General features: G+C 36.5%; 1 protein-coding gene across 6 annotated transcripts in view; it reads left to right on the forward strand.

The window, feature by feature from the left end:
• LOC150091482 (tight junction protein ZO-3-like) overlaps positions 1-27,404 on the forward strand; it is a 549,427-nt gene that overhangs the window by 409,746 nt on the left and 112,277 nt on the right. For all 6 annotated transcript variants that reach the window (XM_090375872.1, XM_090375842.1, XM_090375863.1 and 3 more), the window contains exons 18-20: positions 7,442-7,530; positions 9,688-9,898; positions 21,365-21,462. In XM_090375872.1, coding sequence (XP_090231998.1) covers positions 7,442-7,530; positions 9,688-9,898; positions 21,365-21,462 — 398 coding nt within the window. The remainder of the gene's footprint in view (positions 1-7,441; positions 7,531-9,687; positions 9,899-21,364; positions 21,463-27,404) is intronic.

Consider the following 27,404-nt stretch of genomic DNA (forward strand, 5'->3'; position numbering starts at 1 on the left):
TGTCTCCAGTGACAGCATGGTTGAGAGCAAAAGTTAATTGTAGAGAAGTGTTATGTTTAAACCATTTCAAACAGAAAAAAGTTAGGAGCCATATTTGGTGAATATGAAGACTTTCACAGTGAAATAGTCTTCCATCTGAACACTGTAAGCTGGGCAGAATAAGTACAGTGGATTGGTACATTCTGATGGTGAATTTTACACCGAAGTAATTCTCACTTTTGTGGTAATTTGTAATGCACTGCAACATCAGAGATATTTTAACACTTAGAAATGTTATCTTATAATCTGACCCGGTGGTGTTTTCCTGTGGTTCACAATGCCTCCATAATTGAAGAAAGCAGTCAGTAGTATTTTTAATTTTTCACATACTTGGCATGTTTATTTGATCGTGGTGCTGAAAAAGGACTTTCATTGTAATGATTGTCATTTAGTTTCAGGGTCATAATTTGTAGACTCATTTTTCCATCATATATCATGATGTTTCTTAAGTTTTCTTCAATTTTTATACATTCATTCAAGTAAACTCAGACAGACAGTTCCCTTTCTGCTCCTGATAGAGGAGTTGAATCAATTTAGCTTCCCAGATCTAGAGCTAAAATGGCCAACATGTTACATAAGAAATACCTACCTTTTCAGTCATTTTCCATGAACAGTCCTATGTTAATTTGTATTGAATTACACATTTCAGCTACTGATTCATCATTCTACTAATGGAAGCATACCCTCCAACAAATTTATCCTACTATAAAGTGTTGGAACCATCAAAACTTATGCTGGGCTCATTGTTGCATCTCAAAATTCTAATTCAGTTAAGTTTCAGCTGTTGTCTTTCCAGTTTTCCTGCAAAAATTAGAAAGAAAGAACTGAAACAGATGTGGTGATCTGGTAATATATCGGTGACTTATTTGAAGCAGCACTCCAGCATGATGAAATTTTAGAGATATGCATTCATTCTTAACTCTTTTTTTTTTTTTTTTTTTTATCAGTACTCATATATCAGTCAGTTATGTAGTGAACATTGAACATACAGATTGTCAGAGGCAAATTCATTGTGGGGAATCTGCTACTGATAAAATGAAGCTAATTATCCTTATAAATATACTTTAAAGAAGCTTTTAATTATGTATTTTAATTGTCTAAACCTCTATATTTCAATATTTTGAATAATGAATTCAGTTGATTAATAGGTCTGTAAGCTGTTACATTAGACTAGGCCCCCCCCCCCCTATTTTTCTTTTTAATTTGGGAGTATTGATTATCTGCTATCCCATTTATAGTGATATATAAAATGTAAAATTTGAAGATCAAGGGCCACAAATGCAACATTTCCAAATGAAGAGACAATAGTTCTGTTATCTCTAGAGCAGTTGCATGAGACCAATGAGTTTTTTTTTTTTTTTTTTTTTTTGGTAGCACTGAACTGTCTCACAAAAGTTGTGGCAATACATTAAGAATTGACTTGAAATATAGGATTAAAGAAATAGTAATGCAGATATATAACCACCTCAGGTGTGTTCAATCATTCTGCTCATCAGTATCAAAATAAAGTAAATATGGTAATTGTATATCTACACTTATTGTAGTTAATTTAAATGGAAATGTATTTTATAAATTTCCATTTAAATGACAAATATATATATATATATATATATATATATATATTATTATTTTTTTGTCTTGTGCATACTGTACTGTTTTGTTTAATGATTCTATGTGAATAGATTTTTACAAGCTATATACAGACTGATTGAAATTTTGTATTGCAATATTACTGCAATACAAAAATTTTGTGAATATACTGCTACAGAAGATTAAAGGGTAGTGGAGGACTTAGTGATTTGTTTGCATAATGCTTTGCTGTATGACTGAATACCATTAGTTCAAACTGTAGGATTTGTTGTAAAACAGTTTAATCAAAATTAAACTTTATTACAATCAGTTTGCATTTTCAAGTTATGCTTAGAGGTTAGTTAGATGTTAGTCATGCTAACACACAACCAGTACGTTACATACTGATTGTATGTAACACTTGAATTTATTTTTATAAGGCATTTTCTTCCTTATATAACTAAAATATATATATATATATATATATATTTATATATAAAATTATTTTTATTGTTATGTGTAGAATGTAGTAGGAATATATCTATAATTTAACTAGTGCTAATAATGAAAATACCGTGTACCCTGGGAGCGATATATGTTAATTAAAGGGGGAGAAGAAAGGAAAAGAAAAGTGTAACGTTATAAACAGGAAGAAACAAAGTGCGAATTTTGAAAAAAAAAAAAAAAAAACAAGATGCAAATTTTGAAAAGAACGACCAAGGTAGAAATAGTATTGCAGTATATTTCATAATTTTTGTGTCTTCTTCAGAGGTCATCCACCCAAATTATGAAAAAGAACAGCAATACTCTTACTTTTGTTTCTGACATGTTCTGTATGTCAAAAAGCACGTGTAAGTAGCCACGTGGTAAAAACTAAAAATAATTTAGAATACAAATTTTGAATAAATAAATAAAATAAAATACAAGTTATGCAAAACTATTATGTGCCACTAAAGTATAACATACAGAACATGGATGACCTTACAGAAGTAAGCAGCCCGCTAAAAAAGTGAAGACAAAGGAAGGGAGTGTCCGAATGACAAGAACTTACCGCTACTGGACGGGTTGACAGAAAAGACAGAGCCGGAGGCTAACCCGTGTATATATGTGTAGAAACGCTAGCGGCGCCTAGCATTTTTGGTGTCTGTATATTATGTAATTTATGTATGCGGTGGAGCTACGCTAGGTTAAAGTTAAGTACATGATGCTCAAACACCCGGGATAGCAAAGAAATATATAGGGATAACACCCGGGGGATATATAGGGATATCACTCGGGATAACATCAGAATATTATACAGTAAACTGACCAAAAATCTTTTTCCTATTACATACCTGCGTCATCATATCAATAAAGCCCTTAACATATTAAGGCACAAGAACTTAATAGATATCAATATAAACAGCATTATTAGTTTATAACTTATAATTATTCCCATACGCATCAAGTTTGTATATAGTGTAAATACAATACACTAGGCCTCTTTGGTGTCTTACAGTCTGGAAAACTTGTACCCACCGATTGGCCTGACATAGTGTATTTGCCTTGTAATTAATTTTAAACCTATCTTGATTTATTTATTTATTTAATTGTAACTTATATATACATATTACACTTTTAACACAACTGACTTAAGTACATGATGCACCAACTCTCGGACATTCGTTCAGGGTCCTAACTATAGGAACGGGTTTGCAACCCCGAACTACCGTAGCCCAACTACATATCCCTAATTTAATCATCTTTTTGCTTTACTAATTTCTACTTTTTATGCTCTGTGAGCCATTAGTTTACCGACCTCAAAATCAGAGTACTATTTTTCTTACTATACCCAATCTATATTTTTAGTCTTAACAAAGTTTAGCTGCCTTCTACTGCTACTTTGTAAGCTATTATATTTCTTTGCTATCCCGGGTGTTTGAGCATCATGTACTTAACTTTAACCTAGCGTAGCTCCACTGCATACATAAATTACATAATATACAGACACCAAAAACGCTAGGCGCTGCTAGCGTTTCTACACATATATACACAGGTTAGCCTCCGGCTCTGTCTTTTCTGTCAACCCGTCCAGTAGCGGTAAGTTCTTGTCATTCGGACACTCCCTTCCTTTGTCTTCACTTTTTTAGCGGGCTGCTTACTTCTGTAAGGTCATCCATGTTCTGTATGTTATACTTTAGTGGCACATAATAGTTTTGCATAACTTGTATTTTATTTTATTTATTTATTCAAAATTTGTATTCTAAATTATTTTTAGTTTTTACCACGTGGCTACTTACACGTGCTTTTTGACATACAGAACATGTCAGAAACAGAAGTAAGAGTATTGCTGTTCTTTTTCATAATTTGGGTGGATGACCTCTGAAGAAGACACAAAAATTATGAAAGATACTGCAATACTATTTCTACCCTGGTCGTTCTTTTCAAAATTTGCATCTTGTTTTTTTTTTTTTTTTTTTTTCAAAATTCGCACTTTGTTTCTTCCTGTTTATAAAGTTACACTTTTCTTTTCCTTTCTTCCCCCCTTTAATCAACATATATCGCTCCCAGGGTACACGGTATTTTCATTATTAGCACTAGTTAAATTAAAGATATATTCCTACTACATTCTACACATAACAATAAAAATAATTTTATATATACATTATGGTTGTAGGGTACCTTTGCTCTTGCAGTGTCCCTGATCCATAATTCATATTATCGCTATTCAAATTCAAATCCAATTTCTCTACTTAATTTTAATTTTATTATTCGTAATTATATATATATATATATATATATATATATATATATATATAATCAACAAAGATAGGTATGTTTATTTACTTTATTGCTGCACCAGTAATCTTTTTTTATATATCAGTAATTCTCTCCTCTTCATTACACTCAGAAATGTGGTGTCACACAGATATTAGGAATGCAGAATTGGAATTTGGGGAGTACAATGTGTGCAGAAGGGATAGGAAGTGAGTAGGGGTTATGCTGTTAATTAAGAAAAACATAAAATCTCAGGAAGTGCATCCAGTTGACATAGATGGACAGTGCAGTGTTGAGTCAGTTTGGTGTAACATAAGCACTGGGAAAGAAAAATTAGAGTAGGAATGTGTTATAGGCCTAATGATTCTAATGAGTACAATGAACAATTGTACAGAGAAATAGAATGGGGGATTTTAACTTCCCAGATATTGACTGGAACTTGTGGGTTGGTCACTCACACATTAGCAAGGCTTTTATGGATTGATTGGATGATTGTTTTCTACAGCAGCATGTTTGAGAGGCAACTAGTTGGAGTAATACTCTTGATATCAGCAGTGATTATATGTTCATTAAGAATTTGCAGATAAAGGAACCACTAGGTGGCAGAGATCACAGTGTACTGATGTGGGATTTACATAAAGATATAATTACCATCAGGGATAAAGGGGAGGGATTTTTCTTCCATAAAGGTGACTACAGTGGTCTCAGACAGTTTTTAAATTCTGTACAGTGGGAATAACTGATGATGTTACCAAAAGAAAATTATAAGTGGGGAGCATTCAAGGAATTAATCGTGGAAGCTACTAGGCTTTTCATACTGATTAAGAAATATTGGTCAAGGTTTAGGCCTAAATGGATGTCAGATGAAGTAATGAGACTTGTGGCAGAGAAAAAAAATGCATGGGATGCATATAAATTATCAGGGGACACAGAATCTTGTGGCAGATATAAACTAGTCTGTAATCAAATCACAAAGGAAATTAGGTTTGTTATGTTTGTTTGTTATTTGGTTTTTAGGAGCATTATCAACTAAGGCTATATTGCTCCAGGATATGCGGTGGTCATTCCCAAGGAAATTAGGCGAACGAAGGCAGAATACGAGAAATCTTTGGCAAAGGATGCTAAGAAAAACATCAAGGACTACTTTACTTATGTAAACTCCAGAAGGAAGGGGATGAATCAGATTGGTCCACTTGATATGGATGGTTTGTCTGTTAATGATCCTGCTCAGATAGCTGATAATCTGAATGAGTATTTTGCATCTACATTCACACATGAGGAGTTATTAAGGGAAGAAAATGCCAGAAGTTTATCAAACTGTAACAGTACGCTTAATGATTTTGTAATAACTGAAAGAAAAGTGGAGGAGAAATTGTTGAAGATAAACATAATAAAGGCCCCTGGGGTGGATGGGATCTATTCAGTTATATTAAAAGAAGCAGCAAAGAAAGTAATCAAACCCTTAGCCATAATTATGAGAGCATCCTTGGACTGGAAATGTGCAAATGTATCCCCAATTCACAAAGGGGGGATCTAAGGGGTGACACGAGTTGTTACAGACCTGTAAGTTTAACTTCTGTTCCAGGTAAAATAACGGAGCCACTGGTTAAAGATGCATTGCAGGATCATCTAGACAAGGCTGCAGCATAATTCAGACACAGCATGGGTTTGTTAAGGGAAAGTCTTGTCTGACAAATTTGATAGGATAATATGATGTGTTTACAAAGGAACTGGATGCAAAAAATAATTTTGATATCATATACTTGGATTTCAGGAAAGTTTTGACACTGTTGCGCATGGCAGACTACTGTACAAGGAGCAGAATGGTATTAAGGGTAAGTTGCTACAATGGATAAAAGGGTGGTTGAGTGGGACAGAGAGTGGTAATCAGTGGATGCTGCTCTATGTGGACTAATGTTATTAGTGAAGTCCCACAGGGTTCGGTGTTGGGCCCACTGTTGTTTTGTATATTTATCAATGATATTGATGAAGGTATATCAGGCTTAATGTTGAAGTTTGCAGATGATACAAAGGTTGGCAGGATGGTTAATGACAGTAATGGCAGTGTACTACTGCAACAGGATCTAGAAAATTTGGGCAGATGGGCTGAGAAGTGGCAACTGAAGTTTAACCTTGACAAATGCAAAGTACTGTATATGTTTAGAAGTAACCCCAGAGAAATGTACCAACTGTGTGGTACTACACTTAGGGTGGTAGAAAATGAAAAAGACCTGGGAGTAATTGTGCAGTCAGATGTGAAGTTTTTTGAGCAATGTGGAGAGAGGCTGCCAGAGTAGATCATGGGGTATTGTCAATGATATATAGGAATTTTGCTAGCAGGGAAAAGGAGATGATTATCCCTTTGTATAAGGCAATGGTCAGGCCATGCCTTGAGTATTGCATACAGGTCTGGGGGTCTCATTTTAGGAAGGATGTAGAGTTGCTTGAACGTGTACAGAGAAGGGTAACAAGATTGGTGAGGGGAGCGAAGGGTTCCTCTTACCAAGAAAGGCTTAAATTCTGCAAATTGCAGTGGCTGCAGACTAAGCACGTGTGAGGTGATCTGATTGAGGTGTATAAGGCCTTAAATGGGGTAAGCATGCTGAATTCTGATCGGATTCTTCTGCTTGCTCAGATTACAAACCTGGAGCGCCATAAATTCAAATTGAGGAAAGACAATTGTAGAATAGATGCGTGGAAATTTGCATTTAGCCAGTGGGTGGTTAATTGCTGGAACAAACTTCCATCTGTTGTTGTGGAAGTTGATAGTTTAAATAAATTCAAGGTGGAACTGGACAAACTTTTTGAAGAAATGGATGTGTAAAAATTTTTTTTTTTTTTTTTGATTGATGCTACATAAGCTCATATGCTTGCTTTCTTGCATTACATGCCTCTATTATTACTACTACTACTACTACTACTACTTCATACCAGCCAACAGTAATGGATCAAACAAGAGAAAATTTCTTGTTGTGTATTCAGAATTTTTTTCTTAATTTAAAATATTTGTATTTTATTATTATTTTTGCCTAGAACTTTATAAAGCTTAAATTTATGTAAAACATTTATTTTGCAGAATTAGACAGTCAGTTGGATGATGTGCCAAAGAGTCAAAAATCTTCAGGAATTATTCGTCTTAGTGCCATCAAAGAAATTATTGAAAAAGTAAGTTATATTAATCCTTTATATGTTATTCATTGATATTGTTAGGAAGTAAATTTGGTAAGAGACATGGAGATTAAGATCTCCAGAGTAAAGAATTAAATAAAAGAATTAATTTAAAGAAAGTTGTATTAAAGGACTAAATAATCACAGACCACTATTTAAAATTTATATCTATGCTGACTGACATTGTATGAACAGATATGTACACAGGTTGTTAGATTGGAGAACTGGAAACTGACCAGAAATGCCATGGGTATTGACTCTTAAAAAAAATTATTAATCAGGTAAACAGGTTTATTGCTGGCTTCCAGGGGCTCACATCCGGTGAGTATGGGCTTGGCACACCTCCCAGAGTCCTGAGCTGGATATCATCATTCTTCTCTTTCTTGGTGATTCCCTTCTACTTCTCTCTCTCTCTCTCTCTCTCTCTCTCAGGGTAACGCAGGAGTTTTTTTTTTTTTTTTTTTGCTGGTGCAGCATAAGCCTCGGGCTTCCTTGCACCATATAGATAATAATAATAATAAGCAGCCACTCCTTCAATGTGTTAATTGTGAATATGTCATTGATAATATGATTTCTAAAATGCAATTGTAGTAATCACCAACATCATAGTTTGCATGGACAAAGCAGCTGAAGCTATGGCATGCAAGAATGCACACCACACAAAACTGAGTTACTGGAGCTTTGGAGAACAGTTAGCAGTCAATATAATTGTATTTATACTTGAACACAGTGAACCAAGTATAGGATATTGTACGTGTTGCAATAAGTTATATTAAACCTACAGGTTGATTTAGTAGTGTATGAACTGTACAAATTTATCAGTCTACTGACTAAGGAACAATTCTTAATAACTTATTGGACAAAGACACCACTCATGTGAGAGTATGAGTGCCTCAATATCATAAGAACCACTACAGAGGTCATTATTGACATCAATAATGTAATGTTTTATCAAAAGTCTATCAGTTTTAATTAGTATTATTTATAAACACACAGCTTGTTTGATTTTCAGTTTTGCAAAGACTGGCTGCTCTGAAACTAATGGCTCAATTTTTTTTTCTTGCTTGTGTGATACTGCACACAAAATGTACTGGCATCAGATAAAACTTACTGTGAAGTTTCAACATATCACACTAATTGGTAAGACTGTAGTACTCTATAAAAATAGAGGATGATATTGTGTATGCGAAGCTTTGTGTTATTGAATTTCTCAATGCAGCAAACAATGGTTATTGAGATTCACAGATTTGAAGAACATTTATAGGTACATGAAGGTTCATATGAGTACAGTCAGACAATGGGTTTAGGTGTGTCAGTGATGTGGCAATGAAGTTAGCAATGATGAAAAATGAAAGAGAGAGAGAGAGAGAATAAACTGATTTACAAAGACTTGTGCATTAACAGTTAAGAAGTATGGGAATAGGCCATAATGCATTGAACTGGATAGTCTGGATAGGAAATTGCATGCCAAGGGAGTTCTGCAAATGCTAACGGATGGCTTGTGCTAATCTGCAGTGGTACAAAACCATGTGCAATGACTTTCTTGATAACACCATCACTAAAGATGACACCTGGGTATACACCATGAACTGCAGTCAAAGTCTGTGGAGTGACAACACAAGGATCCACCGATAAAGAGAAATTCAAGGGTCAGCCATCTTTTGGAAAAAAATCATGTTCTGTCTTTTTGGAATAAGAGGGGGGTCCACTGGTGGGGAGACAATCAGTTTTGCTCATTGCGAAGTTACTGAAAGCAGGGATTGCAAGAGTGAAGTCAGAGAAATGAGCAACATTTCTCCTTTATCATGACGACCAGATCCCATACTAGCATCCAGACAAGGGAAACCATTATGGAATTTGGGCGGACTGTCCTAATTGAGCAGATTTTACAAGGAGATTTGGGTGATGCTAAGTCTGATTCAGAGGTGGAACAAATTTACACCAAAAGGTGGTGAATATGTGAAAAAACAAATGCAAGTATTTACACTGCATAACACATGATATAAATTAGCATATATGCAGTGGTATCCAAGGAAACAATTTAGAGGCATTAGTTTCAGAAATAACCCTTTTATTTATCCAGTTAAAGATCATTTAAAGAGGGCCTTGTATATTTAAAGTTATTTTGATCAATTTCATTTTTTATTTATTTAGGGCAAACATACTATTCTTGATATTACTCCAAGTGCAGTGGATCGCCTGAATTATGCTCAGTTCTATCCTATTGTCATTTTTATGCGAGCTGAAAACAAACATGTTGTTAAAGAGCTTAGATCCAGACTCGCAAAATCAAGTCATAAGAGTACCAAAAAGCTTTACGACCATGCTGTAAAACTTGAAAAATTATGGTCTCATATATTTACTGGTAAGTTAAATGAAATAAAACTCCTGTCCATATAATCTGAAAGTTATGTTTAAAATGATGTAATTTAACAACTATTCCTAATTTTTCTTTATCTTTTAATAGCAATTATACAGGACTACAAAGAAACACCTTTTAACCTAGCAAAATTTAAATTTCATATGTTATCTTTTTACTTAGAGGAGTTTCTAAACTAAAACTTATAATGTGGATAGATTAAGAATTATACTTTATAATGACATGAGATAGGTATTTTGGAAGTTTAATAAAATTAATTTTTATGTTTGTCCTCTTAAATAAAATCATTTCCTCTTGCTTACTGAAGTTGATGGATTATTTTAAGGTAGAATAAACTTATTGGGAGGAGCATGAGTAGCTGCTTTTGGGGATTTAGTATTTGACTTTGAGGTAAAGGTGCTGTTGGTTCTTCAGCTTCCTTGAAAAAATGGTTCAAGTAAAGTTGATAAGATCTTTTATACATTATAAAGCATTCCCTGTGCAGTGAATTCATTGTAGACACTTCTATAATGAAGAAAAGTGACAGTGTTAGAATCAGATTCCTCTATTAGTGGTGTTTATAAACCAGTTTTATGATTAAGAGCAGTGGTGAGCTGTAAATATTTTAATAATGGGTTTGCAGTTTTGGCGACTTTTTATTCTTCTTTTTTTTACAACTAGGGAAATATAATAGATATATTTTTTTCATAATAAAATTTTAATATTGCGAAAAAAAAATAACATGAAATATTTCCCATATCACAAATAACCTAAAGAACTTATCATGAAATATTCTAGAATATAAAACTAAATATTACATTAAAAAAAAAAAAAAAAAAAAAAAAAAAACACCACTATTCTAGAAAAGGTACACAAAAATCACAGATTACAAGAAATGAAAAAAATTATTACACAAATATTCAAGAAAAATTAATTCTAAAAATTGCCATATAGATTTTTGTTGTTGATATGCTTTGCTCAATAGCTGAGCGATTGATTACAGAGAAAAGATTTGATGTAATTAACTGGATCAAACTGAAGCAATGGTTAAACATTTAGATTTATGGTCATCATAACTGCAGCATGTTTGATGGTCAAAGATGTTCTTTTTATTGTTACGCTGAAACATTATTATTCATTACGCTAAAAGCTCGCTCAGCTTCAGCACTCCTAATCACAATGGTTTCAAGGATATTTCTGGCTCTTTTAATTGAAAAGGGAATTTCACTTTATTTTAAAGATAAACTGTCTTCGACAAAATATCTAAAATCATTAATTTTTATTTCATATTTTATTAGAAAACTTAAATTTCTTATTCGTTTCTTACCAAGGAGACTGAAGTTCTTCCATATTCCACGTTTCCGGGTTGTATACGTTTAAAATTTCTTTCAATTCCTCATCATCAATGATATCATTATTTTCTTTATTTAAATGTAAAATTACACTGTTGCATTAATAACCTATCCTTTAAGGAGTTATTAAGAACATATTTAAAAATATGTTCTAAAATAACTGATTTCAAAGTAATAACATATTTTTTAATTTGTTCTTACTTTCAATTTTGATTCCTTCAAATTCTTTTGGCTTCAACGTGCTCTCAAATTTCATTATCAATAGCCTTGATAGTACAAATAATTAATTTATCTGCTTTTACTATAGTGACACCACGACTTGGTAAAGCTTCTGAAAGGTAAGATCTCCTGTGGGATGTCGATCATTAATGCTAAATCTTTAAGAAATTCCAGATTTAAAAGTTGGTTTATTAATCCGAAATATTTAACTTCTGATTCAAAATGTTGCACAAAGTGAGATAATTCCTCCAATCCGCAATTGCCGTCAGCAAGCTACAAGCTGCCCATTGGCCCGAACACACGACCAATCTTTATAATTTTCACATCAAGTTCTTTAGCAATCATCCTTAAATCAAGCTGGTTTTTTTGTACTGGTAGATTGTTCTGTTGCTATGTTCGGTTGACCGTTGACTGGGCACAACCTTGTTCATGAACTAGGACATTTGCTGCATTTGAACATCATTGTTTGATAGCTTTTGGTTCGGCGGGACAAAAGGCTGTTTGAATACCCTTCTGCTTGCTAAAAAATTGGCAAATTGTGTAAAATATGCAAGCTAAATGAATGTAGCTGACGAATTCAAGACAACCACGATTACACCGCATAATCAATTGAATGCAGGATTTAATTTAATTTGTAAAATAATTGATTGTTTCAGCAATGGGCTCTTGCGAGCCCACTGTAGCTCACCACTGATTAAGAGCCTTTTTAGGACTTTGTAGACTTTTTTTTTTGCTGCAATTTAAGCAACTCTTCAGTGGAAAGTTCATTGCATGTGATTCCAGCAACCCATTGCAGCAATCTGTATTAATCTCCAAGTTGGGTTGCTTCTCTCCCCACCCCCTTCCCTCTCGCATATTCATAACTTGTTTTGTGATTTTTTGAGAGCCTTCTTATAAAGAAGGCTCTCAGAAAAGCTTCACAATGTAGATGAGTTTCAAAAGAATAGATTCATTGTGGATTCCTTGTTTTAATAGGAGTCAGCTATCAATCAATTGCCCTGATAGGTTTGCTTCAAATAATATTGCTTCAAGGTTGTAATTATAACAAAAAAATCTGTTATTTGAGGTTCAGAACACTACCATTGTGTGTGTGTGTGTGGTTACAGATCCACCACATTTGCTGGATGAATATAATATCAAAATTGATTTTATATACCAGTTATTTATATATACCTTATGATCAAACCTCAGGGTCACAAAGCAGGTGAAATTGAAGGGATACCAAACTTCTAAAAAATGAACACTCTGTGTATGTGTTGCACTTTCTGCATGAACATGGAGTAATAAAAAAAAAATATAGCTATACTTTACAATTAATAATTAATAAGCAGGTGAAAGCAATTATACAGGACTAAAAGTGAATACCATACTGGAGATATACTAAAATACCAACTTTTGGTGACGAAATATGCTAAGGTGTCTACTAGAGGGTTATACTACAGTGACATTTCTGGGATTGTCACTGTGGTGTAATGAGGAGGGACTAGCAATGGATTTAGGCTGTCAGAAGCAAAAAGTCAATAGGTGGAAGGCCCCCCCCATAGTTTTTAAAGGAGAGGCTCTTTGACCATCCAAACAAACTGTTTTATTTTATTTTATCCCTCCTGTGCTTAGGCCGTGATTATGCATGCTGTAGTAGTAACAGGGAACGTTCATCTGTTGTTGTGGCAGACCCCCAGGGGTCCCCTCATTAGCTGCTATTATACTTCTTATGTTGAAGCTTGCACCAAAACTGGTCTTTTATATGTAGTGTGTCGGGTGTGTAATGTTACAATGTGTTCTGTTGTTACATTGTCAGCTGGTACCTGGCTCTTAGCAGGTGGGAAGCAGCAACACCTGGTCACCACGTCCCACTCCCATCCTTGCCACCAGGAGGCAGCCAGGATCTACTATTAGCTCGTGCTAGGTCAACCCAGGGCAGAGACCCAGGAAAACCCAATTAGAGACAGAAAAGAGAAAGATAGAAGGAGAAGTATGGGAACTGGAAGGGGAGGAAAAGATAGAAAAGAAGGGGATCTGCCTTTGAATTTGAAAATAATAGAAATAAAGAAAGAAGAGGAGAAGTGGAACTTGCTTCTCCAACTATTAATTAACTTAAATCACAACACTTACATAGCAAATCACAACTCTGGAATCAACATCAAAAACCAGAGAGGAACAGTTGCTGCAGAGCAAATAGGGCAAAATCCCTCATTATATTTACATACATACAAAACTGACAGTCCAGGAGTGTTGTTGGTAAACAGATCCAAAAAAGAGTCAAATTCAAGTATTGGTTTACTCAAGAAAGTCCATGAGTAGAACCGAAATCCTAATATTCAGGGGATAAAATTTTGCCACAATAGAGCTCTGCCAGAGTTAATAACAACACAAAAAGTTCATGTGTTCAGCCGCTTGGGTAATTCCATAAATAGAATTCAGTTAACACAACACAAAGTACAGTCATAAATCAAGTTATAACCTAAATTAGGTTCAGTCATGAATTAGAAAGTATAATTCAGGTTGATATCCTACAAAATAATTCTAGATCCTAAGATTAAAATGGAATTTGAGCTCTGAGATCCTCTCTTCTCTTGAATGCTTTGGTAGCATAAATGCTTAATGCGTTAAAAGCTGTCTGGGTCTGAATGAGAGCTGGCTTGTTATTCAGATTCAAATCGAGAACAGCACGATGAAGATCCATATGAAAATCTGGGTAGTAATGACACTCAAATAGCTTATGATTGACAGTCTCTTTGCAGCCACATAAACACATCATTGTTGGGGATAAACCCAGTTTATGAAGCTTGGTGTTAATGCTTCTATGGCCTATGAGTATAAAAGTCCTATACAAACCAGATGAAAACCAAAGCAATTCCTTCTTTCTTATCTCCTTGGCAACAGGCATAAATCCCTTGTTCCACTACCTAATTCGGCTGTTGACCAGTCTTGTTGCCACTTCTCTATAAAAATCTCCTGTAATCTTCTTTCTCAGCCATCAGAGGAGCAGCCGAATCCAGCTGGATATCATCTAATGTTGTGGGAATGTTCTGCTTAAGGTAGTACTTGAGATGGCGATATTGTATTTCATACTGGATAGGAAGTTCCTCAAGCAATATTTTTAGAGCCAAGGAGGAAGTTGTTCTACATGCATGGGACATAATCAGGAGGGAAGCCCTTTGTGTTTGCAAGATGGTCCTTGAGGCTGTTGCAGACATTCTCTCAGATGTGTCGGACAAGCTGTGCTTGCTACCTAGGAGTCTAAAATGCTGATGGAACTGATGTTCGGTTGACACTCAAGTCAAGTGGACCTAATTTTGGTGAAGTCCGGATGATCTGTGACAGCCAAAACCTCTGCTTGCACCTTCACGATAGTCGGACTGTTGGTAATTAGCATTAGCATTAGCAGAGGCATTTGATGCAAGAAAGCAAGCTTATGCAGCATCAGCCAAAAAAAAAAAAAAAAAAACCCACTTCCACTTCACCCCTCTGTTCGTTCAAAATAACTGTCCAGCTGAGCCTTAAACTTATTTAGGCTATCAACTTCCACGACAAGGGATGGAAGTCTGTTCCACCAACCAACCGCCCACTGGCTAAAGGCAAATTTCCACACGTCTATCCTACATCTGTCTTTCCTCAATTTGAATTTATGCCCTCTCAGGTGATTTTTCTGAGCTAGAGGACGAATCCCATCAACATTGAGCATGCTTAAACCATTCAAGGCTTTATACACCTCTATCAGATCACCTCGCTGGTGCCTAGTCTCCAGACACTGTAATTTGCAAAACTTAAGCCTTTCTTCGTAAGAGCACCCCTTTGTTCCATTCACTAATCTTGTTGCCCTTCTCTGTACTCGTTTGAGCAGCTCTACATCCTTCTTGAAATGAGGCCACCAGACCTGTATACAGTACTCTAGGTGTGGCCTGACCATTGCCTTATACAATGGAATAATCACCTCCTTATCCCTGCTGGAAATATTCCTGTATATCATTGACAATACTCCATGAGCTACTCTTGCAGCCCGTCTGCACTGCTCAGAGAACTTCATATCTGCCTGCACAACCACCCCCAAGTCCCTTTCATTCTCTACCACTGTCAGTGTAGTACCACAGAGTTGATACGTTGCTCTGGGGTTGCTGTTTCCCATGTGTAGTACTTTACATTTGTCAATGTTAAACTTCATTTGCCACCTCTCAGCCCATCTGCTCAACCTTTCCAGATCCTGTTGCAGCAGCATAGTGTCAGTAGTGTCCTTGACAACCCTGCCAACCTTTGTATCGTCTGCAAACTTGGACATTAAGCTTGATATACCATCATCAATATCATTTATAAATACAGAAAACAATAATGGACCCAACACTGAGCCCTGAGGGACTCCACTAATAACATTAGTCCACGATGAGCAGTGTCCATTGATTACCACTCTCTGTCTTCTCCCCCTCAACCACCCCTTTATCCATAGCAGCAATTTGCCTCCAATGTCACACTGCTCCAATTTGTGTAGCAGTCTTCCATGTGCAACAGTATCAAAAGCCTTTCTAAGATCCAATCAAATTTGTCGGGCAAGACTTTCCCTTAACAAAGCCATGCTGTGTCCGAGCTATAACTGAAGTCTTGTCTAAATGATCCTGCAGTGCTTCTTTAACCAGTGCCTCCATTAATTTTCCTGGAACAGAAGTTCAGCTCACAGGTCTATAATTACTTGTGTCAGCCTTTGATCCTCCTTTGTGAATTGGGGTCACATTTGCACATTTCCAGTCTATGGGTACCTCCCCTGAGTCCAAGGAAGCTCTCATAATTATGGCTAAGGGTTTGCTTACTTCCTTTGCTGCCTCCTTTAATATAACTGGATAGATCCCATCCACCCCGGGTGCCTTTCTTGTGTTTATCTTCAACAGTTTCTCCTCCACTTTACTCCCAGTTATTTCAAGATTCTGTAGCTTACTGCTAGAGTTGAATACACCTCTGGCATTCCCCTTGCTGAATAACTCCTCATGTGTGAATGTCGATGCAAAATATTCATTTAGTTTGTTAGCTACCTGAGCAGGATCATCAACAGTTGACCCATCAATATCAAGTGGACCTATCTGATTCATCCCCTTCCTTCTAGAGTTTACATAAGTAAAGAACTCTTTGCTGTTTTTCTTTGCATCCCTTGCCAAGGATTTCTCATAATCTGCCTTCGCCTGCCTAACCTCCTTTGTAACTTGGTTGCATATCAACTTGTATCTATCATAGGCTTCTGTGTCGTGTTAATTTGTAAGTATCCCATGCATCTTTCTTCTCTGCCATATGCCTCATTAGTTCATCTGACATCCATTTTGGCCTAAACCTTGAACAATATTTCTTAGTTGGTATGTAAAGCCTAGTAGCTTCCAAGATAAGTTCTTTGAATGCTTCCCATTTTGAATTTGCTGTTGGTAACATCATCAGTTGGTCCCACTGTATAGAATTTAAATACTGTCTCAGTCCATCGTAGTCGCCTTTACAGAAGCAAAGGCGACTACGATGGACTGAGACAGTATTATATGGGGGTTATACTCAATCCTGAGTATAACCCCCATGCGCAAGCACACTGTGGGTGACCACCCAGTTGTGAACCAATGTAAGCAGGGGTTGAGGTGTGGTGCCCACACCACACGGAGGAATGCCGCCCCTCTGTGTTACCAGGCAATACTAGGTGCTAGATGACTCTCATCAACCAGTGCATTACCACCACTTTGCTTATTGGAGGCTTGAAGTAATGGAACCCCTGTTTAGTCTCCAGAGTAAAGTTCCGGTCAACTCTTCCATCATGCAGTATGATTGATGTCTTTTGAGGTTATGAGGAACACCATGATGAGATACAAACTTCCTTACATTTCGAGGGTACAGCCCTGAAACCGTGTTTGCAGGCTGCCCGCTAGTTAGTACACCCGACAGAACCTATTGGTAACTTTCTAGGAGGATTCCGGATCAGCTAGTGCCACTTCTTGCTGCCACTACTCTGCCACATTGTGACTGGAGGGAGTCCGAGTAGTGTGTATGTGGAGGGCATTTCTGAGTATATTCATACCATGTGTACACCATATACAAAAATTTCATTACTTCATACAGCATGAACTCCCCCCTCCCCCAACTTTTTCTTACTATTGAATACACCATGAATTGTCAAACTAATACAGCAAACTTATCTGCGAAAAGATCTAAACCTCCCAAACACTTCCTAGTTCATTTCACAAATATACATAGTCTCAGCTGTAATCTCATTGATGTCCATTTCTACTTACCTCAGACTCTAAGTCTACTTTTTCTGACAGAATCTCAGTTATCAGTTGATTCAACCAATGCTCATCTCAGTTGCCTAGATTATTTGCTGTATGATTCCTTTTGCGTCAAAGTGGTGCTTTGTGCATATGTCCGTATAGACTTAGTAATTTGGAATCTCTTCTTTTTGATCTTCTCTGGCTTAAAATCTCTCTACCTCATTCTGTCAAATTCATCTGTTGTCTCTACTGTTCTCCCAACTCCACTAATCACTTGGAACTCTTTGACTTCCTCTCTTAAGTACACGGCTGAAGTGAGTGGTCCTTTAGGCACCTCAGATCACAACTTGGTGATTGTCTCTTCTTCAATGGAGCATTTATCTCATGGCTATTCCCAATATTGTGTTGTTTGGCCTTACAAGAATGCAAAATGGGATGACCTGTGAGATTTCTTTTCTTCTTTTCCTTGATTGGATTACTGTTTCAAAACTTTTGATGTCAACGTTTGCTCAGACCATGTCAGTGTAATTATTCTTGTGGGAATGGAATCCTTTATTCTACACTCCACCTTAAAATCTCATCCTTTATCTAAACCTTGGTTTTCCAATAAATGTGCTACGGCTGTTCAAGAGAAGAATGTTGCATATTGTAATTGGCTTGTTTCCAATTCTTCAGTTTCATTTTCTGCCTTTTCCATTTGCACTTTTCCAATCCAAAGGAATCTCCCCAGAATCTAGTGATGCTCGCATAATTAGCCTCAATGGTTCAATGCACTCGCTTGCTGCCTCTCTTAAGATTATAGGGTATATTCCATCAACTCCAGGAGCCTTACTGGTCTGTAGGCTCGAAAGTTTTTTTCATTAAATAATCTTGCGAAATTTCAATATCATTAATTACATATTTTTTAACTTCGCTCCCACAATTTCCCATTGCCACAAAAGCCTTTTCATTTGTAAATATCGATGCAAAATAACTGTTGGGTTCATCTGCAACGGCAGCTGGTGTATTTATTACTATCCCCTTTCCCTTACGTAAAGGTCCAGTCTGGTTTGTCCTGCTCTTCTTGGCATTTATATATGTGAAGAACAATTATCCATTGTAGCAACTTACCCTTAATACCATTCTGCTCCAATCTGTACAATAGTCTTCCATGCGCAACAGGATGTCAAAAGCTTTCCTGAAATCCAAATATATGATATCAAAAAATCCAAATATATATCAAAATTATTTTTTGCATCCAGTTCCTTTGTAACCACATCATAATATCCTATCAAATTTGTCAGACAACACTTTTCCTTAACAAACCCATGCCGTGTCTGAATTATTGCTGCAGTCTTGTCTAGATGATCCTGCAATGCATCTTTAACCAGTGACTCCATTATTTTACCCGGAACAGAAGTTAAACTAACTGGTCTGTAATTACTTGTGTCACCCTTCGATCCCCCCTTTGTGAATTGGGGATACATTTGCACATCTCCAGTCCGTGGGGACCTCCTCTGAGTCCAAGGATGCTCTCATAATTATGGCTAACGGTTTGCTTAGTTGCTTTGCCGCCTCCTTTAATATAACTGGATAGATCCCATCCACCCCAGGTGCCTTTCTTATGTTTAACTTCAACAATTTCTCCTCTACTTTGCTCTCAGTTATTACAAAATCATTAAGCACCCTGCTACAATTTGATAACCTTCTGCCATTTTCAAACCTTAATAATTCCTCATGTGTGAATGCAGATGCAAAATACTCATTCAGTTTGTTTAATATCTGAGCAGGATCATCAACAGTCGAACCATCGATGTCAAGTGGACCAATCAGATTCATCCCCTTCCTTTTAGAGTTTATATAAGTAAAGAAATCCTTGGTGTTTTTCTTAGCATCTTTTGCTAAGGATTTCTCGTAATCTGCCTTCGCCTGCCTAACCTCCTTTGTGACCTGATTACAGACTAGCTTATATCTGCCATAATCTTCTGAGTCGCTTGATAATTTATATGCATCCCATGCATTTTTCTTCTCTGTTACGAGTCTCATTAGTTCATTAGATAACCATTTAGGCCTAAACCTTGAACAATATTTCTTAATAGGTATGAAACTTTTAGTATCATCCACGATTAATTCCTCGAATGCTTCCCACCTAGAATTTACTGTTGGTAACATCGTCAGTTGATCCCACTGTACAGAATTTAAAAACTGTCTGAGACCACTGTCTTACACACACACACACACACACACACACACACACACACACACTGTGTGTGTGTAAAAATTAAACATACCTGCTCTTTAGCACTACATCATTCACAGTGGAAGTGAAGGTTTGTAGCTACTGAAAGTGGTATTCTTAGGCAAATAGAAACTAACTAACAATGTCAAAATAAAATGTTATTTTTCGTTTTTTTAAAATTTAAGTCATTTATCGTACTGCATAACAAACACTTAATGATTTCATTAGTATGTTATTTGTCTTCTGAAAAATGTTTTTCAGAAAACAAATGTGTTTTTTTTCACATTTGTCTTTTGAAACATAAAACAAAAAAAGAAGAGAGAAAAAAAACACAAAGGTGTTTTTTTCTCTTTTCCTTTTTTTGTTTTATCGTGATTTTCCCATAGAGCATAAAATCCTTATAACATTTTATCTGTTTGCCATTTTTGTGTGCAAGTATATTCACAATGTGCATATTGAAATATTAATATATAAAATTATATTTATAATGAACATTACAGATTTTTCAGCATCACCAGAAATACCTCCATACTTTTTTACAATAATTTAACACTGCTTATTATATACGATGTCAAATTTTTCAGATGGGATTGTCCCTTAACAAATCAATGCTGTGACTGCAGAAAAACTGCATTTCTCTAGATCAGTGGCCAACCGGTGTGCTGCAACCCTCTTCAAGTATGCCACATGATTAGGAAAAATTCCATTGAGTTCAATGGCTGTTGTTTGGTTTTTAGGAGCATTAGCAACTATGGCCATATTGTTCCAGGATATGCGGTGGTCATTCCCTGACCTTTCCGCATCCTCCGTATTTGGTGGTGACGGGCTCGAACCCGGGCTAATCAAGAAGCGTGTGCTTCTTGATTAGCCCTTCTTGATAATCACTGCTGCTCCTTCCCACCTGGCTATGGAGGTGCCTTGAGTTCAATGGCAATCACTGTTTAGGTGTGCTATTAATATTCATCGTTTAACTTAGCGTGTCTTGAGTGACACAATATTGGGAACCACTGCTCTAGATTGTACAGCATTGCCCCTTTAAGCAGTGCCTCCATTATTTTTCCTAGAACAGAAGTCAAGCTAACAGGTCTAATTATTCACGTCTTCCTTTGAATCCCTCTTTGTGAACTGGGGATATACATACATGTCTCGAGTCCACAGGGAGCTTACTTGAAAATGGAAAGATGAGAGGTATACTGGTATGTTTTGAATTGGGAAAATTTTGTTATCCTTTACTATTTAGAATAGCTTGATGTTAAGGATTTTTCTCAATTTCAAACTATGAGTATGCTGATTTAATCATAACACCTGGGTAGGCTCTACAATAATTCAAAATATTATTTTCCATAATATCTAATTTCATTGTCGTGTTATGTGTGCGACTATAAGGATATGTTAAATAAAGCTTTCATTTTTATTTTGCATTTTGTATATTTATATTATTTATTCATTTTGTTACTAGCAACTGTCACTTTGACTAGTGCAGATATGTGGTACAAAAAACTGAGAGAAACAATTGACAAACAGCAACAGCAAGTTATTTGGGTTTCTGAATCTAAGGTAAGTTTCCTGATACAGGTAGATTAACCTTAATAATACATAATTTATATTAGACACTACACATTCATGGAAGGATAACACTGTACTGTGTTGTGATGTAACAAAGAAAATAAAATTTATTGAAACAGCTAGTTGAATTGCTCTAAGGGAATGATTACCTGGTTATTCAAATTCAAAATTTTCCCATTTATAATATAACTATAAATTGAAAAATTCTGAATTTGGATAACCAGGTAAAATATTTGTAATTTATTAGATTAACAAATGGCTATGTTATGGCCAGCTTTTCCAGGCCATCTTCTTATGGTTTAAGTATAGAAATAAAAACTTAAGTTCTTGCATAGCCTGCTTCATTCTCTATGGGTGTCCTGCTTGAATCAGTTCTTCCAAGCAGGCAGCATGAGAAAGACTGCTTAGGTGTTGCTTTTTGCTGACAGTAAGGCTTTTAAGGTTTTTATGAGTTTTATGCTGGATTTTGATTTGTTTGGAGTAATAACCTTTTGAAGAGGTTTTTTTTTTGTGTTTGTTTTTTAATAGGTCAAAAGGTTCTTAACAGCTTTTTTTTTACCCAGTGTTTACCCTAAGCGGAGGCAACACTGGGTAACATATGCTTTTGATATGAGGTGCTATATCTTGAGGCCGTTCTTTGTTGAAAATGACTGTCATGCTTATCAGCTTTACTAATATGAATGAAGTCAGTGCCCTAATATTTCAGGTGTTTGAAGGCATTTTTGCTCTGATGTACTGAGAAGGCTAATTGTGCTGTAAATGTTTCTTTTTCTCTTTTTTTCCTTTTTATTATTTTTTTCCTCTCTTGACATTATTAATTTGTATAAGAAGGTCTAGGGATATGTTTTCCTCATCAGGCTTCTGGAATTTTAGTGTTTTGGACCTTTATTCTCTTCAAGATGCAAATGCTAACAATTTGTACAAACAGTATTCTGTAGAGGGAACTAGATTCGATCTTTTCCCCAGGGTCTCAGATTATTATAGTCAAGGATTTAAACTGGATTGTACTGATATTGTTATTGTTCATCAGATTCATAATTGTTTATGTATCAGAGTTTTAGCTGATGATGTTGCTGAGAGAATTTTGCATCTTAGGCAGAATGAGAGCTAATTCTTCTCTCTAATAACAACCAAAATTGATAGGATCATCTTTTCACATCCTCGCCATGTACCTGATATTATTTTTGACATCTGTTGAAGGCCATGTCTACACATGAAGGATCACTTTGCTGGATTGGATGTAACAATGAAAATAAATTTTATTAAAACTTCTGAGGGAGTTATAAGTATACATGGAAAAATTTAGAATTTGTATAATAAGATAAAATTATAAATTTGGAAGATTAACAAAAGTGGCTTACTTTTTCAGAGCTTTTCTTGACAGAAAAAGGAATAACAGAATTAAAAGCTGAAGTTTTTGTGGCCTGCTTCTTTTGGCACATTAATTGGGTCTTGTTCTTCTAGATGGCTTGAGAAAAACTTTTTTTCCAGGCAAATCTTTCTTAACCCACTGAAAACATAATATTGTGCCTGAAAACATCATCTTGAGTTTTCGAACATTTGCTGTATGTGTTATTAACATTAATAACACATACAGCAAATGTTCACAAGTAAGCAGGTTATGGGTTTGATCCTGTACATTGCCAAGAAAAATGCATGGCCAACTGTGAACAGTGCAAAATAAATAAGTAAACACTTCTGACTTCAGCTGTATCAAGAATAAATGGAAATATAAACGGATATTTATTTCTCTTCAATTACTAGAAGAAGAAAAAATTTCAGAGCAGAAATCAGAAATCATTAGTAGAGGCATATGATGCAAGAAAGCAAGCTTATGCAGCATCAGCCAAAAAAAAAAAAAAAAAAAAAAACCTTCCACTTCATCCCTCCGTTCGTTCGAAATACCTGTCTAGTTGAGCCTTAAATTTATTTAGGCTATCAACTTCCACAACTCCACAACAAGGGATGGAAGTCTGTTCCGCCAACCAACTACCCGCTGGCTAAAGGCAAATTTCCGCACATCTATCCTACATCTGTCTTTCCTCAATTTGAATTTATGCCCTCTCAGGTGATTCATCCCTCCATTCGTTCAAAATACCTGTCCAGTTGAGCCTTAAATTTATTTAGGCTATCAACTTCCACAACTCCACAACAGGGATGGAAGTCTGTTCCACCAACCAACTACCCACTGGCTAAAGGCAAATTTCTGCACATCTATCTTACATCTGTCCTTCCTCAATTTGAATTTATGCCCTCTCAGGTGATTATTCTGAGCAAGAGGAAGAATCCCATCAGCATTGAGCATGTGCAAACCATTCAAGGCTTTATACACCTCTATCAGATCACCTCGCTGGTGCCTAGTCTCCAGACACTGTAATTTGCAAAACTTAAGCCTTCCTTCATAACACCAACCCATTGTTCCATTCACTAATCTTGTTGCCCTTCTCTGTACTTGTTACAGCAGCTCTACATCCTTCTTGAAATGAGGCATCCAGACCTGTATACAGTACTCGAGGTGTGGCCTGTCCATTGCCTTATACAAGGGAATAATTACCTCCTTATCCCTGCTAGAAAAACTCCTGTATATCACTGACTACTCTTTTAGCCCGTCTGCACTGCTCAGAGAACTTCATATTTGCCTGCACAATTACCCCCAGGTCCTTTTCATTCTCTACCACTGTCAGTGTAGTACCACAGAGTTGATACGTTGCTCTGGGGTTGCTGTTTCCCATATGTAGTACTTTACATTTGTCAGTGTTAAACTTCATTTGCCACCTCTCAGTCCATCTGCTCAACCTTTCCAGATCCTGTTGCAGCAGCATAGCTTCAGTAATGTCCTTAACAACCCTGCCAACCTTTGTATCGTCTGCAAATTTGGACATTAAGCTTGATATACCATCATCAATATCATTTATAAATACAGAAAACAATAATGGACCCAACACTGAACCCTAAGGGACTCCACTAATAACATTAGTCCATGATGAGCAGTGTCCATTGATTACCACTCCCTGTCTTCTCCCCCTCAACCATCCCTTTATCCGTAGCAGCAATTTGCCTCCTATGCCACACTGCTCCAGTTTGTGCAGCAGTTTTCCATGGTTTTTTTTTTTTTTTTTTTTTTTTGGCAGTTGTTGCCGTGTAGGCTTCTGTGGCCGTAATGCACCTCCCAAGGTTTTTGCAGTACTTTGATCCAAGCCCGAGGTGGGAATCGAACCCGTGACCTTTGGGTTGCCAGGCAGGCACTTTACCCACCCGGCTAGCCCGGTCGGCAGTCTTCCATGTGCAACAGTATCAAAAGCCTTTCTGGCTTATGTTACTCATTTATGGACTAATTCAGTGGAAAGGTTCGGTGAAACACAAGTAGTTGCTCTTGACATCTCAAAGGCTTTTGATCGTATTTGTCATAAAGGTCTTCTAAAGAAGCTTCCATCTTATGGTTTGCCAACTGTTTTTAGTAATTGGTTATCCAGTTTTCTCTCTGATCGCTCACTGAGGGTGATGGTAGACGGCTCTGTCTTTGATCATCTCTACTAATGCCGGTGTCCCCCAAGGTTCAGTTCTTTCCCCCACTCTTTTACTCTTGTATATTAATGACCATCTTCCATTGACTGGAAATCCGATCCATAGTTTTGCCGATGATAGCACACTGCATTCCACTTTCCATTTTGAGAAACCTTGCCCTGTTCAATCAGCTTCAACTTCTCGAAAATCTGATACCAATTCCTTAAATGCCGATCTTCAGGTAATTCTCCAGTGGGGCGAAGACAACTTAGTTGATTTCAACCCTTCTATAACTCAGTCTTGTCTTATATCTCGCAAAAAGGATTCTTCTGCTCCTATGCTTATCTTTAGTGACACTCCAATTTCTAGGCAAAATGGTACATCTCTTTTGGGGATTACCCTGACTTCTAATCTGTCTTGGCAGAAGCACATTACAAATATTGCTTCCTCTGCATCTAGAAAACTTGGCTTTCTCTTTCGCTCTCGGCATTACTTTTCTTCCAAACAGCTGCTCCCTCTGTATAAATCGCAAATCGGCCCTGCCATGGAATATTGTTCCCACATCTGGGGTGGTGCGCCCCCCCAACCTCTCTCAGGCTTTTTGATTCCATTCAGAAGAGGGCAGTTAGGTTAATTAATGATTAATCTCTAACAGAGTCTCTCCACTCACTTTCTCATAGACGTACTGTTTCTGCTGCATGCCTCTTCTACAGATACTTCCATGGGTACTGTTCTTCTGAATTGGCTTCTATAATTCCCACTCTCTCTTTAAAAACAGTCCGAACACGTGCCGCCACCAGCCAACATCCATTTACTGTCCAACTTCAAACCCACAGAACCAACTTTTCATCTTCCTCATTTATTCATTCAACTGCCATTTTCTGGAACAACCTTCCTTCATACTTATTTCCTGAAAATTACAATCTACAGAAGTTCAAGTGCAATGTCAACAGATATCTTCTTTCGTCTTCTCAACCTCCAACCCAAGCACGGTACTAAGTACTATAGGTTCTAATATCTCTCGTGTTTGGGGTTCACATAAAAAAAAAAAAAAAAAAATCCAAGTATATAATATCAAAGTTATTCCCTGCATCCAGTTCTTTTGTGACTGCATCATAGTATCCAATCAAATTGGTCAGGCAAGACTTTCCCTTAACAAAACCATGCTGTGTCCGAGCTATAACTGAAGTCTTGTCTAGATGATCCTGCAGTGCTTCTTTAACCAGTGCCTCCATTAATTTTCCTGGAACAGTAGTTAAAATCACAGGTCTATAATTACTTGTGTCAGCCTTTGATCCTCCTTTGTGAATTGGCGTCACATTTGCACATCTCCAGTCTATGGGTACCTCCCGTGAGTCCAAGGAAGCTCTCATAATTATGGCTAAGGGTTTGCTTACTTCCTTTGCTGCCTCCGTTAATATAACTGGATAGATCCCATCCACCCCGGGTGCCTTTCTTGTGTTTATCTTCAAAAATTTCTCCTCCACTTTATTCTCAGTTATTACAAGATTATCTAGCTTACTGCCGGAGTTGAATACACCTCTGGCATTCCCCTTGCTGAATAACTCCTCATGTTTGAATGTCGATGCAAAATATTCATTTAGTTTGTTAGTTACCTGAGCAGGATCATCAACAGTTGAACCATTGATATCAAGTGGATCAATCTAATTCATACCCTTCCTTCTAGAGTTTACATAAGTAAAGAACTCTTTGCTGTTTTTCTTTGCATCCCTTGCCAAAGATTTCTCGTAATCTGCCTTCGCCTGCCTAACCTTCTTTGTAACTTGGTTACAGATCAACTTATATATGTATCATAGGCTTCTGTGTCATGTGTTAATTTATATGTATCCCATGCATTTTTCTTCTCTGCCATATGTCTCATTAGTTCATCTGACATCCATTTAGTTCTAAACCTTGAACAATATTTCTTAGTTGGTATGAAAAGCCTAGTAACTTCCAAGATAAGTTCTATGAATGCTTCCCATTTTGAATTTGCTGTTGATAACATCATCAGTTGGTCCCACTGTATATAATTACACTATATAAAAGCCATATGTCTCATTAGTTCATCTGACATCCATTTAGTCCTAAACCTTGAACAATATTTCTTAGTTGGTATGAAAAGCCTAGTAACTTCCAAGATAAGTTCTATGAATGCTTCCCATTTTGAATTTGCTGTTGATAACATCATCAGTTGGTCCCACTGTATATAATTTAAATACTGTCTCAGACCATCGTAATCGCCTTTACGAAAGCAATAACCCTTTCCTTTACCCTGATGGTAGTTACCTCTTTGAGTAAATCCCACTTCAGCACACTGTGATCACTGCCACCTTAATATTTATCACTGCCACATGTAATATTGTAATACATCTTCTAACGTAGTTTTTGTAGAATTGGTCAACAACTTTACACTATATAAAAGCACT

The sequence above is a fragment of the Mastigoproctus giganteus genome, chromosome 1 (assembly GCF_048544385.1).
Source record: "Mastigoproctus giganteus isolate SK-2022 chromosome 1, ASM4854438v1, whole genome shotgun sequence".
In the NCBI taxonomy this organism is placed as follows: Eukaryota; Metazoa; Arthropoda; class Arachnida; order Uropygi; family Thelyphonidae; genus Mastigoproctus; species Mastigoproctus giganteus.